This window comes from Delphinapterus leucas, chromosome 6, assembly GCF_059928025.1.
Source record: "Delphinapterus leucas isolate spDelLeu-1000000601 "Yukka" chromosome 6, BTC_Dleu_Yukka2, whole genome shotgun sequence".
Classification (NCBI taxonomy): Eukaryota; Metazoa; Chordata; class Mammalia; order Artiodactyla; family Monodontidae; genus Delphinapterus; species Delphinapterus leucas.
This window is the reverse complement of record NC_143134.1, coordinates 34,586,234-34,606,369: the sequence shown is the minus strand read 5'-3', so window position 1 is coordinate 34,606,369 and position 20,136 is coordinate 34,586,234. Positions and strand designations below refer to the sequence as shown.

Sequence of the window (20,136 nt, the reverse complement as noted above, 5' to 3'; positions counted from 1 at the left end):
TTCCAGAATAATGGTCAGAACAGTTTAAGAGAATGACTTAAATTTTGATGTGCATGCTCATCCCCTAGGATCTTGTTAAAAAGCAGGTTCAGATTCCTCAGTCCAAGGTGGGGCTGGTGAATCTGCTCTAATCAACTTCCATAGATGCTGGCAATCATAGGACCAGCCTTGACAAGCATTAGGGGGTGACAGAAATAAGTATGTTGATATCTAAAGATCTGTTAGTCTTCAGATGTAACCCCTTAAGTTTCAATTGGCCTCTAGTAAGGTTGTCACTGAACCAGTAGGACTCCTACTAAATCAGTAAATGCACAGACTGACACCTCTCTCCATCCTTCAAAGGCTGGAAATTATAACAAGAACTTAAGATCCAAAATGCTTTTCAACTTCTGTTTAATAACATTTAATGGAACACCCTAATCAGAAATGGATAGTTGAGTTAAATGGCCCACCTGTTCTTTCCTTATTTTTTTCCTATATAAAACTCAAAGGTACTCTCACATCTCAAAAATAAATGACAGGGGGACAAAAGGAAAGACACCGCTTGTAACAAACTTAAAAAAATGTTTTTTCTGATGTTAAAAATGTTTATTAAACAGATCACTCATTTCCATGTGTGACTCAGACCTCGGTGGCAAAAATCTCATTTTTTATAGATTTTTCTCTTATGTGCAAAATCAATATCCTTTTAACTTTTTATCCCTTGTCTTGGCTGCTAGGAAGCTCACAGTCATATTTTGAATCAGTGTTGCTAATTGATAAAAGCATAGGAGCTGCATGATTTAAATTTTCCCTGATCCTGAATTTCCATATAATTTTTAGATTCCCTAATTTTATTTTTAATCAATGTGTGTATTTGCCATTTTATGGTTAATCTTTTGGTTAGTCTCTTCACATTCTCTGTCAAATAAAATAGAGTAGAAATTAGTTAACATAGTAAGACTATATTTGTCATTGAAATTCCATAATTTCTAGCATTGCTTTATATACATAAATTTATTTTTTATTTGTTTTTTATAAAAAAAATTTTTTTTTGATGACATGGGTCAATTACTGTACTTCGGCTTTGATGTTTTCAGAATTGGTTGAGGTATGTAAGTCTCTTTGCTCCTAGAGTCCGTTATCCCAGAGTGTTACAGTTCTTGTGTTCTTAAGGTTTTCCACCTACTCTGTTGTTTTCTCATTATTAGCAATTCTGTCCCCTTCTAATCTGATGTTGGCTTGGAAATCTGGTCACCAACTTTATTAGAATTATAAAGTGAGAATAAATAGGCTTTGAGGAGGAATGGGCTCGAGGATGCTCACTAGATAGTTAAGCCCCGACTGATCAAATGTTTCTGAAAGAAGTTATTAACAAACTTCTGAAAAAAAGATACTTTAAGACTTCTCTCACCAGGCACTAAATCAGAGAGATATAGAGTTTGTCTTTTACAAAAATCATGAGTAAGCAACAAAAGTGATAAAATGTAAAATTAGAATGAGCTAGGAATTATTTGAATGTGATTCTCATCTTTTTAGCTTTAAAATTTTTTTAGGTTTTGCCTGTTTCCCTCAGAAAGATTAGGTTGATTCAACAGAAGTGCTTTCTGTCCTGTGAATGTAGGTAAAAATTTTTACCTACTTTGAGATTTATTTTTTCAGATTATTAATGAATTTTTAGTATCATTAGACAGAATTGCCAAGATTTTCTTTTCCTTTTTTTTAAGTGTGTTGTCTGCAATTACTAAATGTTATACTGTAGTTGTAGAATAAGTGAAGAGTGTGAATTGGACACAGATTCTGAAATAAATTTAAAGGTACCATATATTTCTACTTCATACCATATACAGAAATAACTCAAGGTGGATCAGTGGCCTAAATATAAGAGCTAAAACTTCACAACCTTGTTATCTGTAGTGGTCTCTTAGATATGACACCAAAAGTTGAAGTAGCGAAACCAATAAATAAACAGGACTTCACCAAAATTAAAAGTGTTTGTGCCTCAAAGAATATACCATGACAAAAATAAGAAACAAGCCACTGAATGGGAAAAAATTTTTGCAAATCCTGTAACTGATAAGGGGATTTTATCTAGAATATAAAGAACTCTTACAACTCAGCAGTAAAAAGACAGCCCAGTTAAACAATGGGCAAAGGATGAATAGACATTTCTCCAAAGAAGGTATGAAATGGCCAATAAGCTCAACATCACTAATCATTAGGGAAGTGGAAATCAAAACCACAATGAGATACCATGTTATACCCACTAGGATTTCCTATAATCCAAAGATGGACGATAAGGAGTGAGGATGTAGAAAAACTGGAATCTCATTCTCTGCAGGGAGAATGTAAAATGGCACAGCAGCTTTGGAAAACATTTTGGCAGTTTCTCAAAAAGTTAAACATAGTACCATATTACCCAGCAGTTGTACTCCTAGGTATTTACTTAAGAGAGCTGAAAACACATATCCACATAAAAACTTATACGTGAATATTCATAGCAGCTCTGTCCAAAAGTGGAAACAATGCTAATGTCCATGAACTGATGAATGGATAAACAAAAAGTGGCATATCCATATGATGAAATATTATTCAGCCGTAAAAATCAATGAAGTATGAGTGCATATCACAACATGGATGAACCTCAAAAACATAATTCTAAGTAAAAGAAGCCAGACGCAATAGGCTGTATATGCATAATTTCATTTATGTGAAATGTCCGGAATAGGAAAATCTAGAGAGGCAGAAAGCAGATTAATGGTCTCCAGGAGGCTGGGGAAGAGGAGAATAGAGAGTGACTGCTAATGTGTACAAGTTCTTGGAGGGCAGAAGTGGGAGTAGTGAAGAAAATGTTCTGGAAGTAGTGAGTGGTGGTGGTTGACCAACCTTGTGAATATACTTTAAAAAAAAAAAAAAGGTAAAAATGAATTGTACACTTTATTTCTTAAAAAATATTTATTTATTTATTTGGCTGCGCCAGGTCTTAGTTGCAGCATGCGGGACCTTCGTTGCGAAACGTGGGATCTTTTTTCAGTTGTGGCATGCGGGATCTAGTTCCCTGACCAGGGATCAAACCCAGGCCCCCTGCATTGGGAGTGTGGTCTTAGACACTGGACCACCAGGGAAGTTCCATATTATATACTTTAAAAGGGTGAACTTTACGGTATGTGAACTTTACCTTAAAAAAAGGGGAATTTTTTTTAAGTACCAGGTAGTATCATGGCTAGTGATAGGTACATCTATTTTAATGTATGGTACTCTGTTATTCCTAGACTTCTCTTTTGAGAATAATAAATTTGATTTCTCTTGCAGTAACAGAATGGTTCAACAAGTTCCAGAAAACATCAATTTTCCTGCTGAAGAAGAGAAAATCTTGCAGTTTTGGTCCGACTTTAATTGTTTTCAGGAATGCTTAAAGCAATCAAAACATAGGCCAAAGTATGTGAATTTCTTTGGTAGAGTCTTTAAGAATAAGAGGTCTTCCGAATAGAGTTTATATGTCGCTCTCTTCCTTTCCATTTTTCTCATTATCACTACCCTCATTTAAGCATTTAGACTAGTAGTGTAATAGCCTCCTATTGGGGTACTTCCTGCCTCTAGTCTTCATTCACCTAAAGACCAGTCCTTTCTTTAATTACTGTTTTCATCATGTGTCTCCTGTGCTCAAAAACTTTATCATAGGTGTTTGTTGCCCTATTTTATAGATAACTCAGGATCAGGGTGAATAATTTCCCTTATATCATGGAACTAATTAATGAAGGATGGATGGTCCAATACAGGTCTCTCCAACTCTGTCATAATTAGCTTTTTTAAAGGCAGGGCCTACAGTAGATACATAATCAGTTATGTCTGAGTTTCCTAGCCTCGCAGCTTTTCTTCTCCCCAAAGGCTCTACAATTACAGGAGCTATCTATAGAAAAATGCTGTCCTAAATTTTTGCTATCTGTTTTAAAGTAACTTAACGTATTTTTATTACCTCTTAGATTTACCTTCTATGATGGGCCTCCTTTTGCAACTGGACTGCCTCACTATGGACATATACTTGCAGGGACAATTAAAGATATAGTTACAAGATATGCTCACCAGAGTGGGCTTCACGTTGACAGAAGATTTGGATGGGATTGTCATGGTTTACCTGTGGTATGTTTGAGTCACCAGCCTTATAATGTTTTGATTTTTTAATATTTCATTATATTTCATTATATAATATGTTAAAGTATGAATTTTTGCTATAATCAGACTTTCTTCATTTTTATAATACTATTTATAGTTCATTTTCTCTGTAGATTTTCTGAGAACTAATTTTTTTTAATCTGTTTTCTAGTTTTGTCGAATTGCATTTGCTTCATAGGGCAGGGATGTTAACAATCTTATTGCAAATTTTCAGGAATATGAAATTGATAAGACACTGGGAATCAGAGGACCAGAGGATGTAGCCAGATTGGGGATTGCAGAATATAACAGTCAGTGCCGAGCAATTGTGATGCGATATTCTACTGAGTGGAAGGTATTTTTGGTTATTTTAAGGAGAATGAAAAAAAACTCTAGCTTTTAAATGGGGGTTGAAATGTTTTATGGTTCCTTGTGCTTTTTATGATATGTGCCCAAAAGAGGGGTTGATAATCCTCTTTAAAGGAGTGTTTAGCTTCCATCTTCAACTCCATTACTTAAACTGTTAGCTTAAACTGAACCCTCTCTTTTCTGATTTCTATGTGCTTGATTGGTCTTCCATGTTTAATCTACCTACCCACAGTATATGACAGGAATCATGCTGTCCTAGCAAATAGATTAACTTGAACGTTGGCAATAAAAAAATTCAGATGTTAAAAACAACTCACATTTGTACCCATTGTTTTATATTGATTCCCATCTTGCCCACTGTTTCTCTTTGTAATAGAGCTCCCACAACTGGTACATTTTAGTAACCGTCTGGTGCCGGCAGAGCTCTTGTCCTCTCTTATTCTGATGTGCTTAGGAACAAAGGTCCTCAACTCCCCCTTTCCTCAGTGGCTCTCAGATTAATATATATATATACAACTTAAAAACATGTCTGGCTTTTATTTTTTTCCATCTTTACTATCTTACCACTTTGTCAAATTTGCTGTTCTTCAGAATTCCCTCAGTCTTCCAGACTTCAAGCTTTAATCATCATGACCGATTCAAATGTCAAATCCTATCAAGCCTTTCTTAGTATCTCTTATACTAAGTATCTTTTACATATTTCTCTTCATTCCTACAACCTAGTCTCTCACCCACCATTGTCTTTATTTCTATAAGAATCTACCAATTGGTCTCTTGCTCATGTTCCTTCCACTTAGCCTGCCAAGTTATTTCTCTCAAGACTGTTCATTGTACTCTTCCTGCTCAAAACTTATCTTCATTGTTGAATGAAATCTGATTTCATCAACCTAAAAATCAAAGCTCCTCAATTTTCTCCTAACCTAACTTTCTTTAATCTACCTTTCTTGCTTGGTCACCAGTAGGGGAAAATCCTGATGATTATAACATGCATATGGGTTCTTTTTTTTTTTCTCCCCCCAAAATGGTATGAAGAGCCTCTATACCCATCACCCACTTCCCAAAAGCTAACACCTTTAATAACTATCGTATAATTATCAAAAGCAGGATTAACACTGATACAATATTATACACCTTATTCAGATTTAACCAGTTGTCCCACTGATCTTTATTTTTGATGCAAGATCCAATCTAGGAGCATAGATTGCATTTAGTTGTCATACCTCCTCAGTCTCCTTCAATCTGGAACATTCCCTCAGTGTTTGTCTTTCATGACCTTGTCACTTTTAAAGAATACAGACCAGTTATTTTGTAAGAAGTCCCTCAGTGTCTGATGTTTCCTTATGATTCAGTTTAGGTTATACATTTTTGGCAAGAATTCCTCAGAAGTAACATCATCCCCTTCTCAGTCTATCATATCAGAAGGCCTGTGATGCTGATAAGTCTCATTGGTGTTGTTCACTTTGTTCACTAAGGTGATTCTGTCAGGTTTCTCCATTGTAAAGTTGCAGTTTTTCCTTTGTAATTAGTAAGTACCCTGTTTCTTACCATACTATGACTCAGTAATTTTAGCAACCATTGATGATTCATGCCAGCAACAGTTAGACGTGTGTTTGCCAAATGGTAGTTTTGGTAGACTTTTATAAAAGAATGTTAATACTTGTAAATAACATTCCCTGCATATAGGATGAATGCCAAGAAAACTTGTTCTTAACCTTGCAAAATGTGTTGTTTACAGTATACATTTACTGGAACCATCGATTGTTCTGTTTTTCCAAAATCATCATATGTAGTGATAATAGAAGTAAAACAAATAGCTATACAATAACAAATACCATTGTCTAAAAACTCTAATATTCATATTTTTTAAGTCTACTATTACCAGACTTGGCCGATGGATTGACTTTGACAATGACTACAAAACTCTCTATCCACAATTCATGGAATCTGTCTGGTAAGTTTATTTGAAGTTGAAATATAATGACTATTTTGTTATATTAGTTAGTAGAGATGCTCTAGCATGAATCCACTTGTTTTCAGATCCACAATTATCTGAAATCTTTGGGGATGGATTTGTTTTGTTTCTGTTTTTAAAGACTTAATTTTGTTGTGAACCTAAAAATGCTCTAAAAATAAAAAAGAGGAAGATATACAGATTTCCCATGTACGCTGTGCCTCCACACATACATAGCCTCCTCCATTATCAACATCCCCCACCAGAGTGGTACATTTGTTACAATTCATGAACCTACCTTGACAGATCATAATCACACAAAGTCCAGAGTTTACATAAGGGTTCACTCTTGTTATGCATTCTATGGATTTGGACAGATGTGTGATGACATATATCCATAATTCTAGAATTATGCATTGCCATAAAATTCCACTGTACTCCACCTATTCGCCCCTTCCACCCCTAGGTTTATTTTTGAATTCAGTAAATTTTGGATTCTAGAAAGGTATTAGGTTATCCATATGTTCTGTAGTACTTAATGGCCCTAGCAGATTGAGCAGCAACCTGTAATCAATTTCATTAGTATTTCTATATCAGAACATATAACTCTTCACACTAAGTAAAATAAATGAAGAATATAAATGGCCTGATGTGAGTTCAGGGTTTTTTTGTCAAATTAATTAGTACCAAATTTTAGGAAAATTAGGTTTCAGAAATGGGTTTGTTTGTTTGAAGGAATTAAGTCTAAGAGATGTGCACTTGAATTTTTTACTAAGAGAAGTTGTATATGCAGTCACTGTTTCATGAGTTTCAAAATGAATTTTGCTTCCTTTTACTATTATAAGACAACTGTTGCAATGCCAGTCTTTTTTTTTCTTTTAATCTATTTTCTTTATTTTTGGCTGCATTGGGTCTTTGTTGCTGCATATGGGCTTTGTCTAGTTGCAGTGAGTGGGGGCTACTCTTCATTGTGGTGTGCAGGCTTCTCATTACTGTGGCGTCTCTTGTTGCAGAGCACAGGCTCTAGGCACGCGGGCTCAGTAGTTGTGGCACACGGGCTTAGTTGCTCCACGGCATGTGGGATCTTCCCAGACCAGGGCTCGAACCCATGTCCCCTGCATTGGCAGGCACATTCTTAACCACTGCACTACCAGGGAAGCCCATTGCCAGTCTTGATAGGTGATTTAACCTGAGCCTCCTACAATAGTCTGAGAATCATTATGTATCATTAATGGGCAAATAGTTATTATGGTTGCAAAATGACCTATGTATATAACTCAGGCCTTGAGGGAGTCCTACTTTTGTTAAATTATGCATGATTACAGGTGAGTTGCAAAGCTCTTTTGTAGGATACATATTTTTGTGCTGCACTGTAGGTGCTTGTGCCTCTTACTGTCGTCCTATCTACCTGATTACATTTCTATTAGTCAAGATCTGTTGCATATGCTTGGCACGTGCCTTTGCCTTTGAGGAACTAGATACCATGGGACAGTTCTCAGACCCTCTGACTCTGATGTGCCCCTGTGGGTGCATCTCCAGACCCATGTACCCAAGGGTGAGAGCTGATTAAACTCTCTGACATGGCAGAAACTTTGGACAGGGAGGCTTCCCATTTCACTGAGTAGTTGGAGTTCTCATGATTAGGGCATTCTAAAAAGCAGGGTTTCTCTTAAACTTCTGAAAAAGAAGGTACTCTTTATGCTCTAGATCAGGACAGTTTAGCACTTAAATGTGGTTAGTATGACCAAGAAACTGAATTTCTAATTTTAATAAATTTAAATGAGCACATGTGGCTAGTGCTACCATGTTGGACAATATAGCTCTACATCAGACTTCTTAATTTACATAAAACATACTTGAATCGGGGGAAAACCATTTTCAAAGCCTCTTGCTATTAGAATGTTAGTTATTCCTGAGGAACATGTTGGCATATAAATAAGGCTTATAGACCTAGGGTGAATATTTAAAAAATAGTAGGAGATACATTTAAAATGATAACATTAATTTAATGGTGATAATTTAGATTGAGTTGGTGCTTTTGAGTATATAAAGTACTTCCACTTGATTTTTCTCAGATGATCCAGAAAGTCCTGTGGATTGGGTTAGGACCCACTTTGAGGTAAAGGCAAGTGGTTGTGACTTGCTTGAGATCACACAACTAATTATATGGCTCTTAGGCTTGAATCTTGGTCTTATGATGCAAATCTGACACTTTCCCTCTGGTCTCCGGTGAATGTCCTTGCATCAGAGTATATAATTTAAGATTGAGTTTAAACTTGGGAAATTTGTTACAAGATGTCACCTTTTAGGCTTTATCCAAAGCCAAAGGAATACCATGAAAATACTTGCACAGTTTTACATAAAAATGTATTTTAACAAATGGGAGAGAATTTAATTCATTTATTGTGCCAAGTACATAGGAATCGAACTGTAAAAATGAGTTAAAGACAAGTAAGGATTCCTACCAAATGAATTCTGGCACCCAATTGGGAAAGGTGAGTAGTCACCACAGGAGAACCTGGGATGACTGTTTTCCAGTGTCTTGCTACATTTAGCTTAGAGCAACATGTGTAAGTGTTTAATAAAAGTTTTTGACTAACTGTAGGAGAGATATCTGATCCTAATCCCAGTGGTTTATACTTTTTAAATTGCCTCTGTAAAACTGTCCATTACAGTGAAATTTAAGCAGTATACCAGAAAACTATTAAGAAAAACAAGAAGTCTGGGCTTCTCTGGTGGTGCAGTGGTTGAGAATCCACCTGCCAATGCAGGGGACATGGGTTCGATCCCTGGTCCGGGAAGATCCCACATGCCGCGGAGCAGCTAAGCCCCTGCGCCACAACTACTGAGCCTGTGTGCCTAGAGCCTGTGCTCCGCAACGAGAGAAGCCACAGTAATGAGAAGCCTGCACACTGCAACGAAGAGTAGACCCCGCTTGCTGCAACTAGAGAAAGTCTGCGCATAGCAACAAAGACCCAACACAGTCAAAAATAAACAAATAAATAAGTAAATTAAAAAATTTTTTTAAAAAGTCTGAAATCCCAACCATAGTTAACATATTGGTGAAAATCTACTTTTTTAGCATCTCTAAAAGTGTAAATATGTATACTGATACATAGTTTTACATAATTGGTACCTCATTGTACAGTATGGTGTCAATTGCTTTTCTCAGTCAACATCAAGTCATGAACACCTTTCCATGTCAACAGTTATTTGCCCTTTTAATGTCTACATAATATCTCATTATACTGATCTACTGTAATTTACCAGCTATTCAGCAGTTGAGAGACATTGTGTTTCCACTTCTTTGGCTGTGAGAAACTCTACAGACAGAAACTGGCATAAATGTTTGCATTTGGGAAAATAGAATTATGGTTATGTAATTGTAAAATTCTGTCTCTTTACTTGCCAGGTGGGTCTTCAAACAGCTCTATGATAAAGGCCTTGTTTATAGAGGAGTGAAAGTCATGCCCTTTTCCACTGCATGCAATACTCCACTTTCCAACTTTGAATCTCACCAGAATTACAGGGTATGTGAGATGTCATTGGTGTTAAGTTATGTACTCAGAAGTTAAATGGCTGTGGTGATCATGGTAACTTAGTCCCAGTGTGGAATGTTAGCCGGGGGAGTGATGTGAATGATGTGTCTTAATGTGATAGGTTTTGCTTGTTTTAACCATATTTTTATGCCTCTCTTTGTTTAATAAGTCCAGCTCTGCTCTATTTTCCTCCAGTCAGTTTCATAAGGGTTACAGCTTAGGGTGTTTTTGTGCCTCATCTGAGGCTTTGTAATACCACTTATTTGTTAAAAGTATTTGGAGGAAAATCTGATTTGCGATTGGTGATGTGTTATGATCTTTGATGAATGGAGTAACTTGCTGTCATTGGTATAAGAGTTTAGACGTGTCTGTTGTTTACAAAGTGTACTGCTTTACCTTACCCAGGGAGATAGTAAAGACTGTAAGTCTTCAGGAATAACTATCTATTCTCATGTGTGTATATTCAAGGGGTGTTTTATTTCTGAGTTTATCTAACCCTCTTTGTTTTTAAAGGATGTTGATTTGTTTGGAATTCTATCTCATTCTAAGGTTTGGAAAAGAGAAATGTGCTGTAAATAAACAAACTGTGTATTTACCTACATATCATTATTTTTTTTTTTTTTTTTTTTTTTGCTGTACTCGGGCCTCTCACTGTTGTGGCCTCTCCCGTTGCGGAGCACAGGCTCTGGACGCGCAGGCTCAGCGGCCATGGCTCACGGGCCCAGCCGCTACCGCGGCATGTGGGATCTCTCCGGACCGGGGCACGAACCCGCGCCCCCTGCATCAGCAGGCGGACTCTCAACCACTGCGCCACCAGGGAAGCCCCATATCATTATTATTAACACTTGCATTTCAAAAGCACTTTTCGTCTTGCAGAATGCTTTCAGTATCCCATTGGATCGTTGCATATCCTTGTGAGGTAGGCATGATGATGCCTGCCTGTTGTCCCCTAAATACCCTTCTATGGCGGTGCTCATGTTATGTTTTTTTTAATAAAATATTTTAAGCACATAAAAATGTAGAGAATAATATACTAACTATTGGGTACCAAAGACTTAAGTTTTGTCAAATCTTAATATATTGCTGTATTTGCTTACTTTTTAAAAACACTTGAACATGGAGAATTTCAAGCATATACAAAAGTAGACAGAATAATTAATTAACAGAATAATTAACTCCCATGTCCTATCGTGTATCCCCTACAATCTCTATGGTCAATCCTGCCCCATCTACACACTCCACTTACTTCTCCCAGACCCTTTTTCAAAAGCAAATTTTAGACATATCATTTTATCAATAAGTAATTCATTATATATCTTTACTAGATAAGAAATATTTCTTTAACATTACCAGAGTACCATTATCACACCTTAAGTCATCATCAATCATTTTTAATGTTCTTAATATTAAATATTCTGTAGTTGTTTAACTCCTGGATATCATCAGTGTTCACATTTCTATTTGTCTCATAAACAGCATCCTTTTTTTCCCTCAGGTTATTTCTAGTTGTTTTTGTTTGTTTGTTTTTTCTTGTTTTGTTTTAATCGAGACATAAGGAAGGTTCATACACGGTAATAGTTGTCTTTTAGGTCTGTTTTAATGTGTAGGTCTCCATTTCTCTTTCTATGTTTTTCTTTTTCTTTTTTTTTTCCCCCTTGCAAATTGTTGTTTGGGAAACATATTATCTTGTAGTTTCCCACAATCTGAGTTTTGATGATTACATCTCCATAGTCTAACATTTTCTCTGTCCTCTGCATTTTATAGAAATAAGTACTTCATTTTTTTTTTTTTTTTTTATGCGGTATGCGGGCCTCTCACTGTTGTGGCCTCTCCCATTGAGGAGTACAGCCTCTTTTGGGGAAGGAACTAAGATCGCGCAAGCCTCGCGGCGTGGCCAAAAAATTAAAAAACAAAACATGGGTTTCACTAAATGCATCTGTTGTTGATTTCAAATACATCAAATGTCACAGATAGCAGTTGATTAGTTTGTCTGGTTCTGTACTTTGAAGAAATGGAAAGATCCACTATGTATTCTTCTGTTTCTGGCTTTTCTCACTCAGCATTATGTTTGTGATAGTCATCCATGTTATGTGTAGTTTTGGATCTTTTGTTCTAATTTCTGTGTAGGTAAATATACCACAGTTTGTTTATTTACAGCACATTTCTCTTTTCCATTTCCTTCTTCACATCCTGATAGGTAACCACTATGCTGAATTTGGTGTTTCTTTTTCATGCATATTTTTATTATCTATATAAGTATCCATAAGCAGTATTTAGCGTTGTTCGCAAGTTTTTAAATCTCATTCATTGTATTCTGCACCTTGCCTTTTATACTAAACATTGTTTTAAAGTTTCTTCATATTGATACATGTAGCTTTAAGTTTATTTTTAACTGCTGTATAGTGTTTCATATAACAGATTACAATTTATTTATTCATTCTTTTGATAGATATTTGAGGTGTTCAGAGGGCACAGCCTTTTTTTTCTTTTTAAATGGTAACAATTGGTGTTGCTCCAAATGTTTTGTAATATAAATCCTTGTGTACTATGCTGGAATTTTGTTTGGTAACTAAATTTTTACATGTTAGAGTCCCATTATAGCTTGTTAGGTCCTAGGGTTTTCAAAGTGTATACTCTTCTATAAGTAAATAAATACATTCTCTTATTGGGAAAGAGCAAGCTGTACAGAACTAAATTGAGTTATAGAAGAAAGTCCTTCCAACTTTTCCAAAAGGTAAACCAACTTGTGGTATATAAAAATATTTATTTTTTATATTGTCTAAATTTTTAGTTTTTAGAAGTCTGGTTGATGTGATTATTTATGAGGCTTATGCTCATTGTGGAAAATTTAGAAGCCCTAGAAGATATAAAGAAGAGGGAAAAAAATTATAATCTCAGTACCCAAAGGAAATCACTATTAATGTTTTATTTAGATTTCCCTTCAGTGGCTTTTTAATTTTTTTCTGTTTATTACTATACATACTAAAATTAATAATTTTTATATCTTAGTACCTATTTCCTGGTTTAATAAGACAACATCTTTTTGCTCCTCCATTTACTTACTCTATTCCATATACTTGCACAAAATGAATGTGAAGCCAACACCCAGATAAAGTTAAAGAAGAACCTTGTCAAGCAACCTGTCAAAAGCTCTCCCTTCTCATGGTCCCTTCAGTTTAGCATGTAATCCCCCACTCCTCTATAGCAACCACTGTCCTCACTTCCAACCTCATTGTTTGCTGATTCTGTACTAAATATAAATGGAATTGTACACTTTGTTCTTTTTTTGTATCTGGCTTCTCTTGCTCAAGATTATGTTTGTGAAAGTCATCCATGTTGTGTGTAGTTGTAGATCATCATTTTAATTACTGTCTAGTATTTAACTATCCATTCTATTGTTGATGGACATTTGGGTAATATCCAATTTTTGGCTCTTATCAGTAGTACTACTGTGAGCATTCTGAAACTTGTCTTTTGGGGAGCATATATACACATTCCCAGGAGTGGGATTATTGAGTTATAACGTATACTTACATTTAGCCCTAGTACAAGAGTTGGCAAACTTTGTAAAGGCCAGATAGTAAATATTTTAGACTTTGTTGGCCAGATCTTTCAGTCCTATCAAAACCATTCTTAGGTCTTGGGCTCTATAAAAACAGGTAACGGCCAGACTTGACCCATGCATGGACCATGGTTCATTGCCTCCCACTCTAACCCCAAAGGGATTATACTTCCACTAGACAGTTCTGATTACACTGCATCCTTGTCAGCACTTAGTATTTTCTGTCTTTTTTCACTTTGGCCATACTATGAGTGTGTACTAAGGATTGTGTTTGTTTTTAATTTTTGGCATAATTTCAGACTTCCTGAAAAGTTGAAAAGAATTCTCATATACCCTTCAATTCAAATAAAGAATAACACTGTTTTCCAAAATCGTCATTTTATTGACCTAATTCTTTATGGACTTGTTATAAAATAGATCATTGTAATAGTGAAACCTCATTTATGTATCCCACTTGCTACACTATAAATGTTTTATTTGTGACTACTAAGGTAATTATTAAAGCATTTTCTTTATGTAAAAAATGTATTTGGGATTTCTCTCTTTGTATTTTTTTTTTACAAATATGGCAGATTTTTTTAAAGCTCAGTTTATTCTGAAAATAAAAGTTTATTTTATTCTTTAGGATCAGTTCATTTTTCTTCCATGTCTACTATTATGGAATCTGTGAAAGAATACTTTATTTCATTTTATTTCAGGATGTTCAAGATCCTTCAATATTTGTAACTTTCCCTTTGGAGGAAGATGAAAATATATCTTTGGTTGCCTGGACAACTACTCCCTGGACTCTACCTAGTAACCTTGCCCTGTGTGTTAATCCAGATATGCAGTATGTGAAGATTAAAGGTAAGTGTGAGCCTGGTTACTTATGATCAATATGAATAAAATGATTTTAATGAATTTTGGGAAAGAATGAAAGCTTACATTTCTTCCCTTTTTTTTTTTTTACTTTTTTTATCAAGGTATAATTGACATTATGTTAATTTTAGGTTTACAACAAAATAAACATTTGTGTACCTCATGAAATGAACACCATAGTAAGTCTAGTTAACATTCATCACCATACATATTTACAGAATTTTTTTCTTGTGGTGAGACCTTTTAAGATCTACTCTCTCAGTAACTTTCAAATATGTAATACAGTATTATTATTATATATTTTTTTGCGATATGCGGGCCTCTCACTGTTGTGGCCTCTCCCGTTGCAGAGCACAGACTCTGGACGCGCAGGCTCAGCGACCATGGCTCACGGGCCCAGCCGCTCCGCGGCATGTGGGATCTTCCCGGACCGGGGCATGAACCCGTGTCCCCTGCATCGGCAGGTGGACTCAACCACTGCGCCACCAGGGAAGCCCTGTAATACAGTATTATTAACTATAGTTGCCATGCTATAAATTATATCCCCACGCCTTATTTTATAATTGGAAGTTTGTACCTTTTAACTCCCTTTACCCATTCCACCCCCCACACACACATACACACCCCTGCTTCTAACAACCACCAGTCTGTTCTCTGTATCCATGAGGTTTATTTTTGTTGCTTTGATTTCATTCTTATTCCACATATAAGTGAGATAATATATTATGTGTCTTTCTTTGACTTATTTCACTTAGCCTAATGCCCTCAAGGTCCATCCATGATGGGGTTTTTTTTGTTTGTTTGTTTGTTTGTTTTTGCGGTATGTGGGCCTCTCACTGTTGTGGCCTCTCCCGTTGCGGACCACAGGCTACGGACGCGCAGGCTCAGCGGCCATGGCTCACAGGCCCAGCCGCTCCACGGCATGTGGGATCTTCCCGGACCAGGGTACGAACCCGTGTCCCCTGCATCGGCAGGCAGACTTTCAACCACTGTGCCACCAGGGAAGCCCCATCCATGATGTTTTAAGCAGCAAAATTTCATTCTTTCTTACAGCCAAATAGCATTCCATTGTATATATACATACCATATTTTCTTCATCAATCCATCCATTGAAGGACACAGGTTGTTTCCATAATTTGACTATCGTAATTAATGCTGTGATGAACATGGGGTGCAGATATCTTTTCAAGTTATTGTATTCATTTTCTTTGCATAAATACCCAGAAGTAAAATTACTGGATCATATGTAGTTGTATTTTTAATTTTTTGAGGAACCTCCCATACTGTTTTCCATGGTGGCTACACCAACTTACATTCCCATCATCAGTGCAGAGATTCTCTCTTCTCCACATCCTTGCCCACACTTGCTGTCTCTTGTCTTTTTGAAAACAGCCACTCTAACAGGTGTGAGGTGATACCTTATTGGGGTTTTGATTTGCATTTCCCTTATATAACTTGTATTGAGCATCTTTTCGTGTACCTGATGGATATCTGATTGTCTTCTTTGGAAAAATGTCTATTCAGATCTTCTACCCATTTTTTAAATTGGTTTGGTAGGGTTTTTTTTGTTGTTTGTTTGTTTGTTTTGCTATCAAGTTGCATCAGTTCTTTATATATTTTGGATATTAGCCCCATATCAGCTATATGATTGCAGATATTTTCTCCCATTCAGACGGTTGCCTTTTCATTTCGTTGATTACTTTTGCTATGCAGAAGCTTTAGTGTAATGTAGTCCCACATTTTTTTTCTTTTTTTCTTTTTTGCTTCTGTTTCCTTTGCTTTTGTTGTCAGAGCAAAAAAAAAAAAGGACATTGCCAAGACCAGTGTCAAGAAGTTTATCAACTATGTTTTCATCTAGGAATCTTATGGTTTCAAGTCTTATGTTAAAGTCTTTTATCCATTTGCGTTAATTTCTGTGTATGGCATAAGAAAGTGGTCCAGTTCTCCCAACACCATTTATTGAAGAGATTCTCCTTTCCCCATTGTATATTCTTGGCTCCTTTGTTGTAAATTAATTGTCTTATGTGTGAGTTTCTTTCTGGGCTCTCCGTTCTGTTCTGTTGATCTATGTGTCTGTTTTTATGCCAGTACCATACTGTTTTGCTTACTAGAACTTTGTAATATAGTTTGAAATCAAGGAGTGTTGTGCCTCCAGCTTTGTTCTTCTTTCTCAAGATTGCATGGACTATTCAGGGTCTTTTGTGGGTCCACATAAATTTTAAGATTGTTTATTCTATTTCTGTGAAAAATGCCATTGAAATTTTGATAGGAATTGCACTGAATCTATAGATTTCCTTCAGCAGTATGGACGTTTTAACAATATTAATTCTTTGAATCCATGATCATGGAACACTTTTCCATTTATTTGTGTCTTCCATTTCTTTCATCAATGTTTTAAACTTTTCAGTGTCTAGGTCCTTCATTTCCTCTGCTAAGCTTATTCCTACATATTTTATTCTTTCTGATGCAATTGTTTTCTTAATTTCTCTTTCTGATAGTTCATTATTGGTGTATAGAAATGCAACAGCTTTCAGTATATTGATTTTGTATGCTGCAACTTTACTGCATTTATTTATTTTTATTTATTTTTGGCTGCATTGGGTCTTCTTTGCTGTGCGTGGGCTTTCTCTAGTTATGGCAAGCGGGGGTTACTCTTCGTTGTGGTGCACGGACTTCTCATTGCAGTGGCTTCTTTTGTTGCAAAGCACGGGCTCTAGGTGCATGGCCTTCAGTAGTTGTGGCACACAGGCACAGTAGTTGTGGCTCGCGGCCTCTAGAGCGCAGGCTCAGTGGTTGTGGCACACGGGCTTAGTTGCTCTGCGGCACGTGGGATCTTCCCGGACCAAGGATCAACCTGTGTCCCCTGCATTGGCAGGAAGATTATTAACCACTGTACCACCAGGGAAGTCCCTCCATTTATTTTTTAGTTCTGAGTTTTTGGTGGAGTCTTGAGTTTTCTATATGTACAATCATATTATCTGCAAATACTGAGTTTTACTTCTTCCTTTCCAATTTAGATACCTTTTATTTCTTTTTCCTGCCCAATTGTTCTGGCTAGGACTTCTAATACTATGTTGAATAAAAGTGGCAAGAGTGGGCATCCTTATCTTGTTCTTGATATTAGAGGAAAAGCTTTCAGTTTTTCACCAAAGAGTATGATATTAGCTGTGGGCTTGTCATATATGGCCTTTATTATGTTGAAGTACATTCCCTTTAAAAGAGGCATTTTTAGTAGAAGTTGTTCAAGTAATTTTATCTAGTACAAAGAGAGATTATCAGGATAAAGTTGGGGTTTTTTTGTTTGTTTGCTTGTTTGTTTGTTTTTGGCCACACCACACAGCTTATGGGATCTTAGTTCCCCAACCAGGGATCAAACCCGGGCCCCCGGCAGTGGAAGCATGGAGTCCTAACCGCTGGACCGCCAGGGAATTCCCAAGGATGTTGTTATTATCAAGTAATGGAAAAATCTCTTAACTCCCTGGGTTTGTGTGAAGGCAGGGCCTGGATATGTATTGTTTAGGGCTATGCCCTTATAACCCATTACCTAGAACAAAATAAGTATTCAATAAATATCAACTAAATGAATGAATGCTTAAAAAGTCTTATCATGATAGATAGGAGGAAATAAATAGACAATAGATGAGTCACACTAGAAATAGAACACAGTTAATTCATTAAGGAAAACTGAGTTGGATACAATATTAGAGAACATCTAAAATTTTCTCAGAAAGTTGCTTAAGTCATGCTTAATTATTATTTTAAAAATATTCTTTACTTTGACTTTTAAATAGACATCAGTATTAGTAATCAGGACATAGTTTATACTTATAACTTAATAAACTTATTACAAATTATACAAAAAATAAATGTATTTACTAGAATTAGTAAAGCCGTTGGGGCTGGGAGGTAGCATGAACTCTCTGGTCACATGTCTTATGATTTATTGTTTGGGAATCTGTTCTTAGGTATGTCATAATCACTCATATGTGCTAATAACCCTGGGGAAATTTACCTTTTATTAAAATTTCTTAGAAACCCAGAAAACCTCTACTAAATAATTTTCTGGTAGTGAATACATAGGTATGGTGTTATGTAGCAGGATATGTTTTGGAGGGAGAAATCTGATAATGAGTTTCAAACAGCACAGCAAAGCCGGTTAGCTTCCAGTGTACTTCTAAAGCTGGAAATAATCCAACTGTTTGGGCCTCCTGAAAGGATAACCATGCCTGTTTCATGTTGGTGAATTCCAAGGCTTGAGGCAAGGGATCCAGAAAGGAAGCCATAAGAAGTGGACAGAGTGAAGGTCAAGAGTATATTTTCAGGAGTTTAGAAGAAAATAATATAAGAAAACATGTGGAACACGTCTTAGTTTACTGATTCCTACTCCCCTCTTTTACATGTCCAAGCAACTAGTTTATCTACTTATTTCCCTTGGCCTAGGAAAAGGACTATTTTTTTACCCAGAATTTCCTTCTTGGTCCAGTGTAGAAGTAAATACTACTTTTTTTTTTTTTTTTTAGTTTTTTATTTAATTTTTCTTTTGTATTAGACTATAGTTGATTTACAATATTGTGTTAGTTTCAGGTGTACAGCAAAGTGATTCAGTTATACATTTACATATCTATTCTTCTTCAGATCATTTTCCCATATAGGTTATTATGGAATATTGACTAGAGTTCCCTGTGCTATACAGTAGGTCCTTGTTGATTATTTTATATATAATAGTATGTATATATGAATCCCAATCTCCTAATTTATCCCTCCCCCCAGCCTTCCCCTTTGGTAACCATAAGTTTGTTTCCTAAGTCTGTGAGTCTTTTTCTGTTTTGTAAATAAGTTCATTTGTATCATTTTTCAGATTCCACATGTAAGTGATAACCATATGATATTTGTCTTCCTCTAACTTACTTCACTTAGTATGATAATCTGTAGATCCATCCATGTTGCTGCAAATGGCATTGTTTCATTCTTTTTTATGGCTGAATAATATTCCATTGTTTGGTTTTTTTTGATGTAGAGCTGCATGAACTATTTTTTATATTTTGGAGATTAATCCCCTGGCGGTCTCTTCATTTGCAAATATTTTCTCGCATTCTGTGAGTTGTGTTTTCCTTTTGTTTGTGGTTTCCTTTGCTGTGCAAAAGCTTTTAAGTTTAATTAGGTCCCATTTGTTTGTTTTTGTTTTTATATTCATTACTCTGGGAAGTAGATCCAGGTATTGCTGTGATTTATGTCAAAGAGTGTTCTGCCTATGTTTTCCTCCAAGAGTTTTATAGTATCTGGCCTTACATTTAGGTCTTTAATCCATTTGGGGTTTTTTTTCTGTATGGTGTTAAGGAGTGTTCTAATTTCATTTTTTTACACGTAGCAGTCCAGTTTTCCCAGCACCACTTAGGAAGAGACTGTCTTTTCTCCATTGCATATTCTTGCCTCCTCTGTCATAGATTAATTGACCATAGGTGCGTGGATTTATGTCTGGGTTTCTATCCTGTTCCATTGATCTATATGTCTGTTTTTATGCCAGTAACATATTGTCTTGATTACTGTATCTTTGAAGTATAGTCTGAAGTCAGGGAGCCCGATTCCTCCAGCTCCATTTTTGTTTCTCAAGATTGCTTTGGCTATTCGAGATCTTTTGTGTTTCCACACAAATTTTAAGATTTTTTTTTCTAGATCTGCAAAAAATGCCACTAGTAATTTGATAGGGATTGCACTGAATCTATAGA

General features: G+C 36.0%; 1 protein-coding gene across 8 annotated transcripts in view; it reads left to right on the top strand.

Moving 5' to 3' along the window:
• IARS1 (isoleucyl-tRNA synthetase 1) overlaps nt 1-20,136 on the top strand; it is an 81,111-nt gene that overhangs the window by 3,493 nt on the left and 57,482 nt on the right. For all 8 annotated transcript variants that reach the window (XR_016393519.1, XM_089912957.1, XM_089912959.1 and 5 more), the window contains exons 2-7: nt 3,292-3,417; nt 3,963-4,119; nt 4,367-4,486; nt 6,369-6,451; nt 9,864-9,981; nt 14,251-14,398. Coding sequence is in view for 7 of the 8 variants with exons in the window: in XM_089912960.1 (XP_089769086.1) it covers nt 3,292-3,417; nt 3,963-4,119; nt 4,367-4,486; nt 6,369-6,451; nt 9,864-9,981; nt 14,251-14,398 (752 nt within the window). In the remaining variant the exon portion in view is untranslated. The remainder of the gene's footprint in view (nt 1-3,291; nt 3,418-3,962; nt 4,120-4,366; nt 4,487-6,368; nt 6,452-9,863; nt 9,982-14,250; nt 14,399-20,136) is intronic.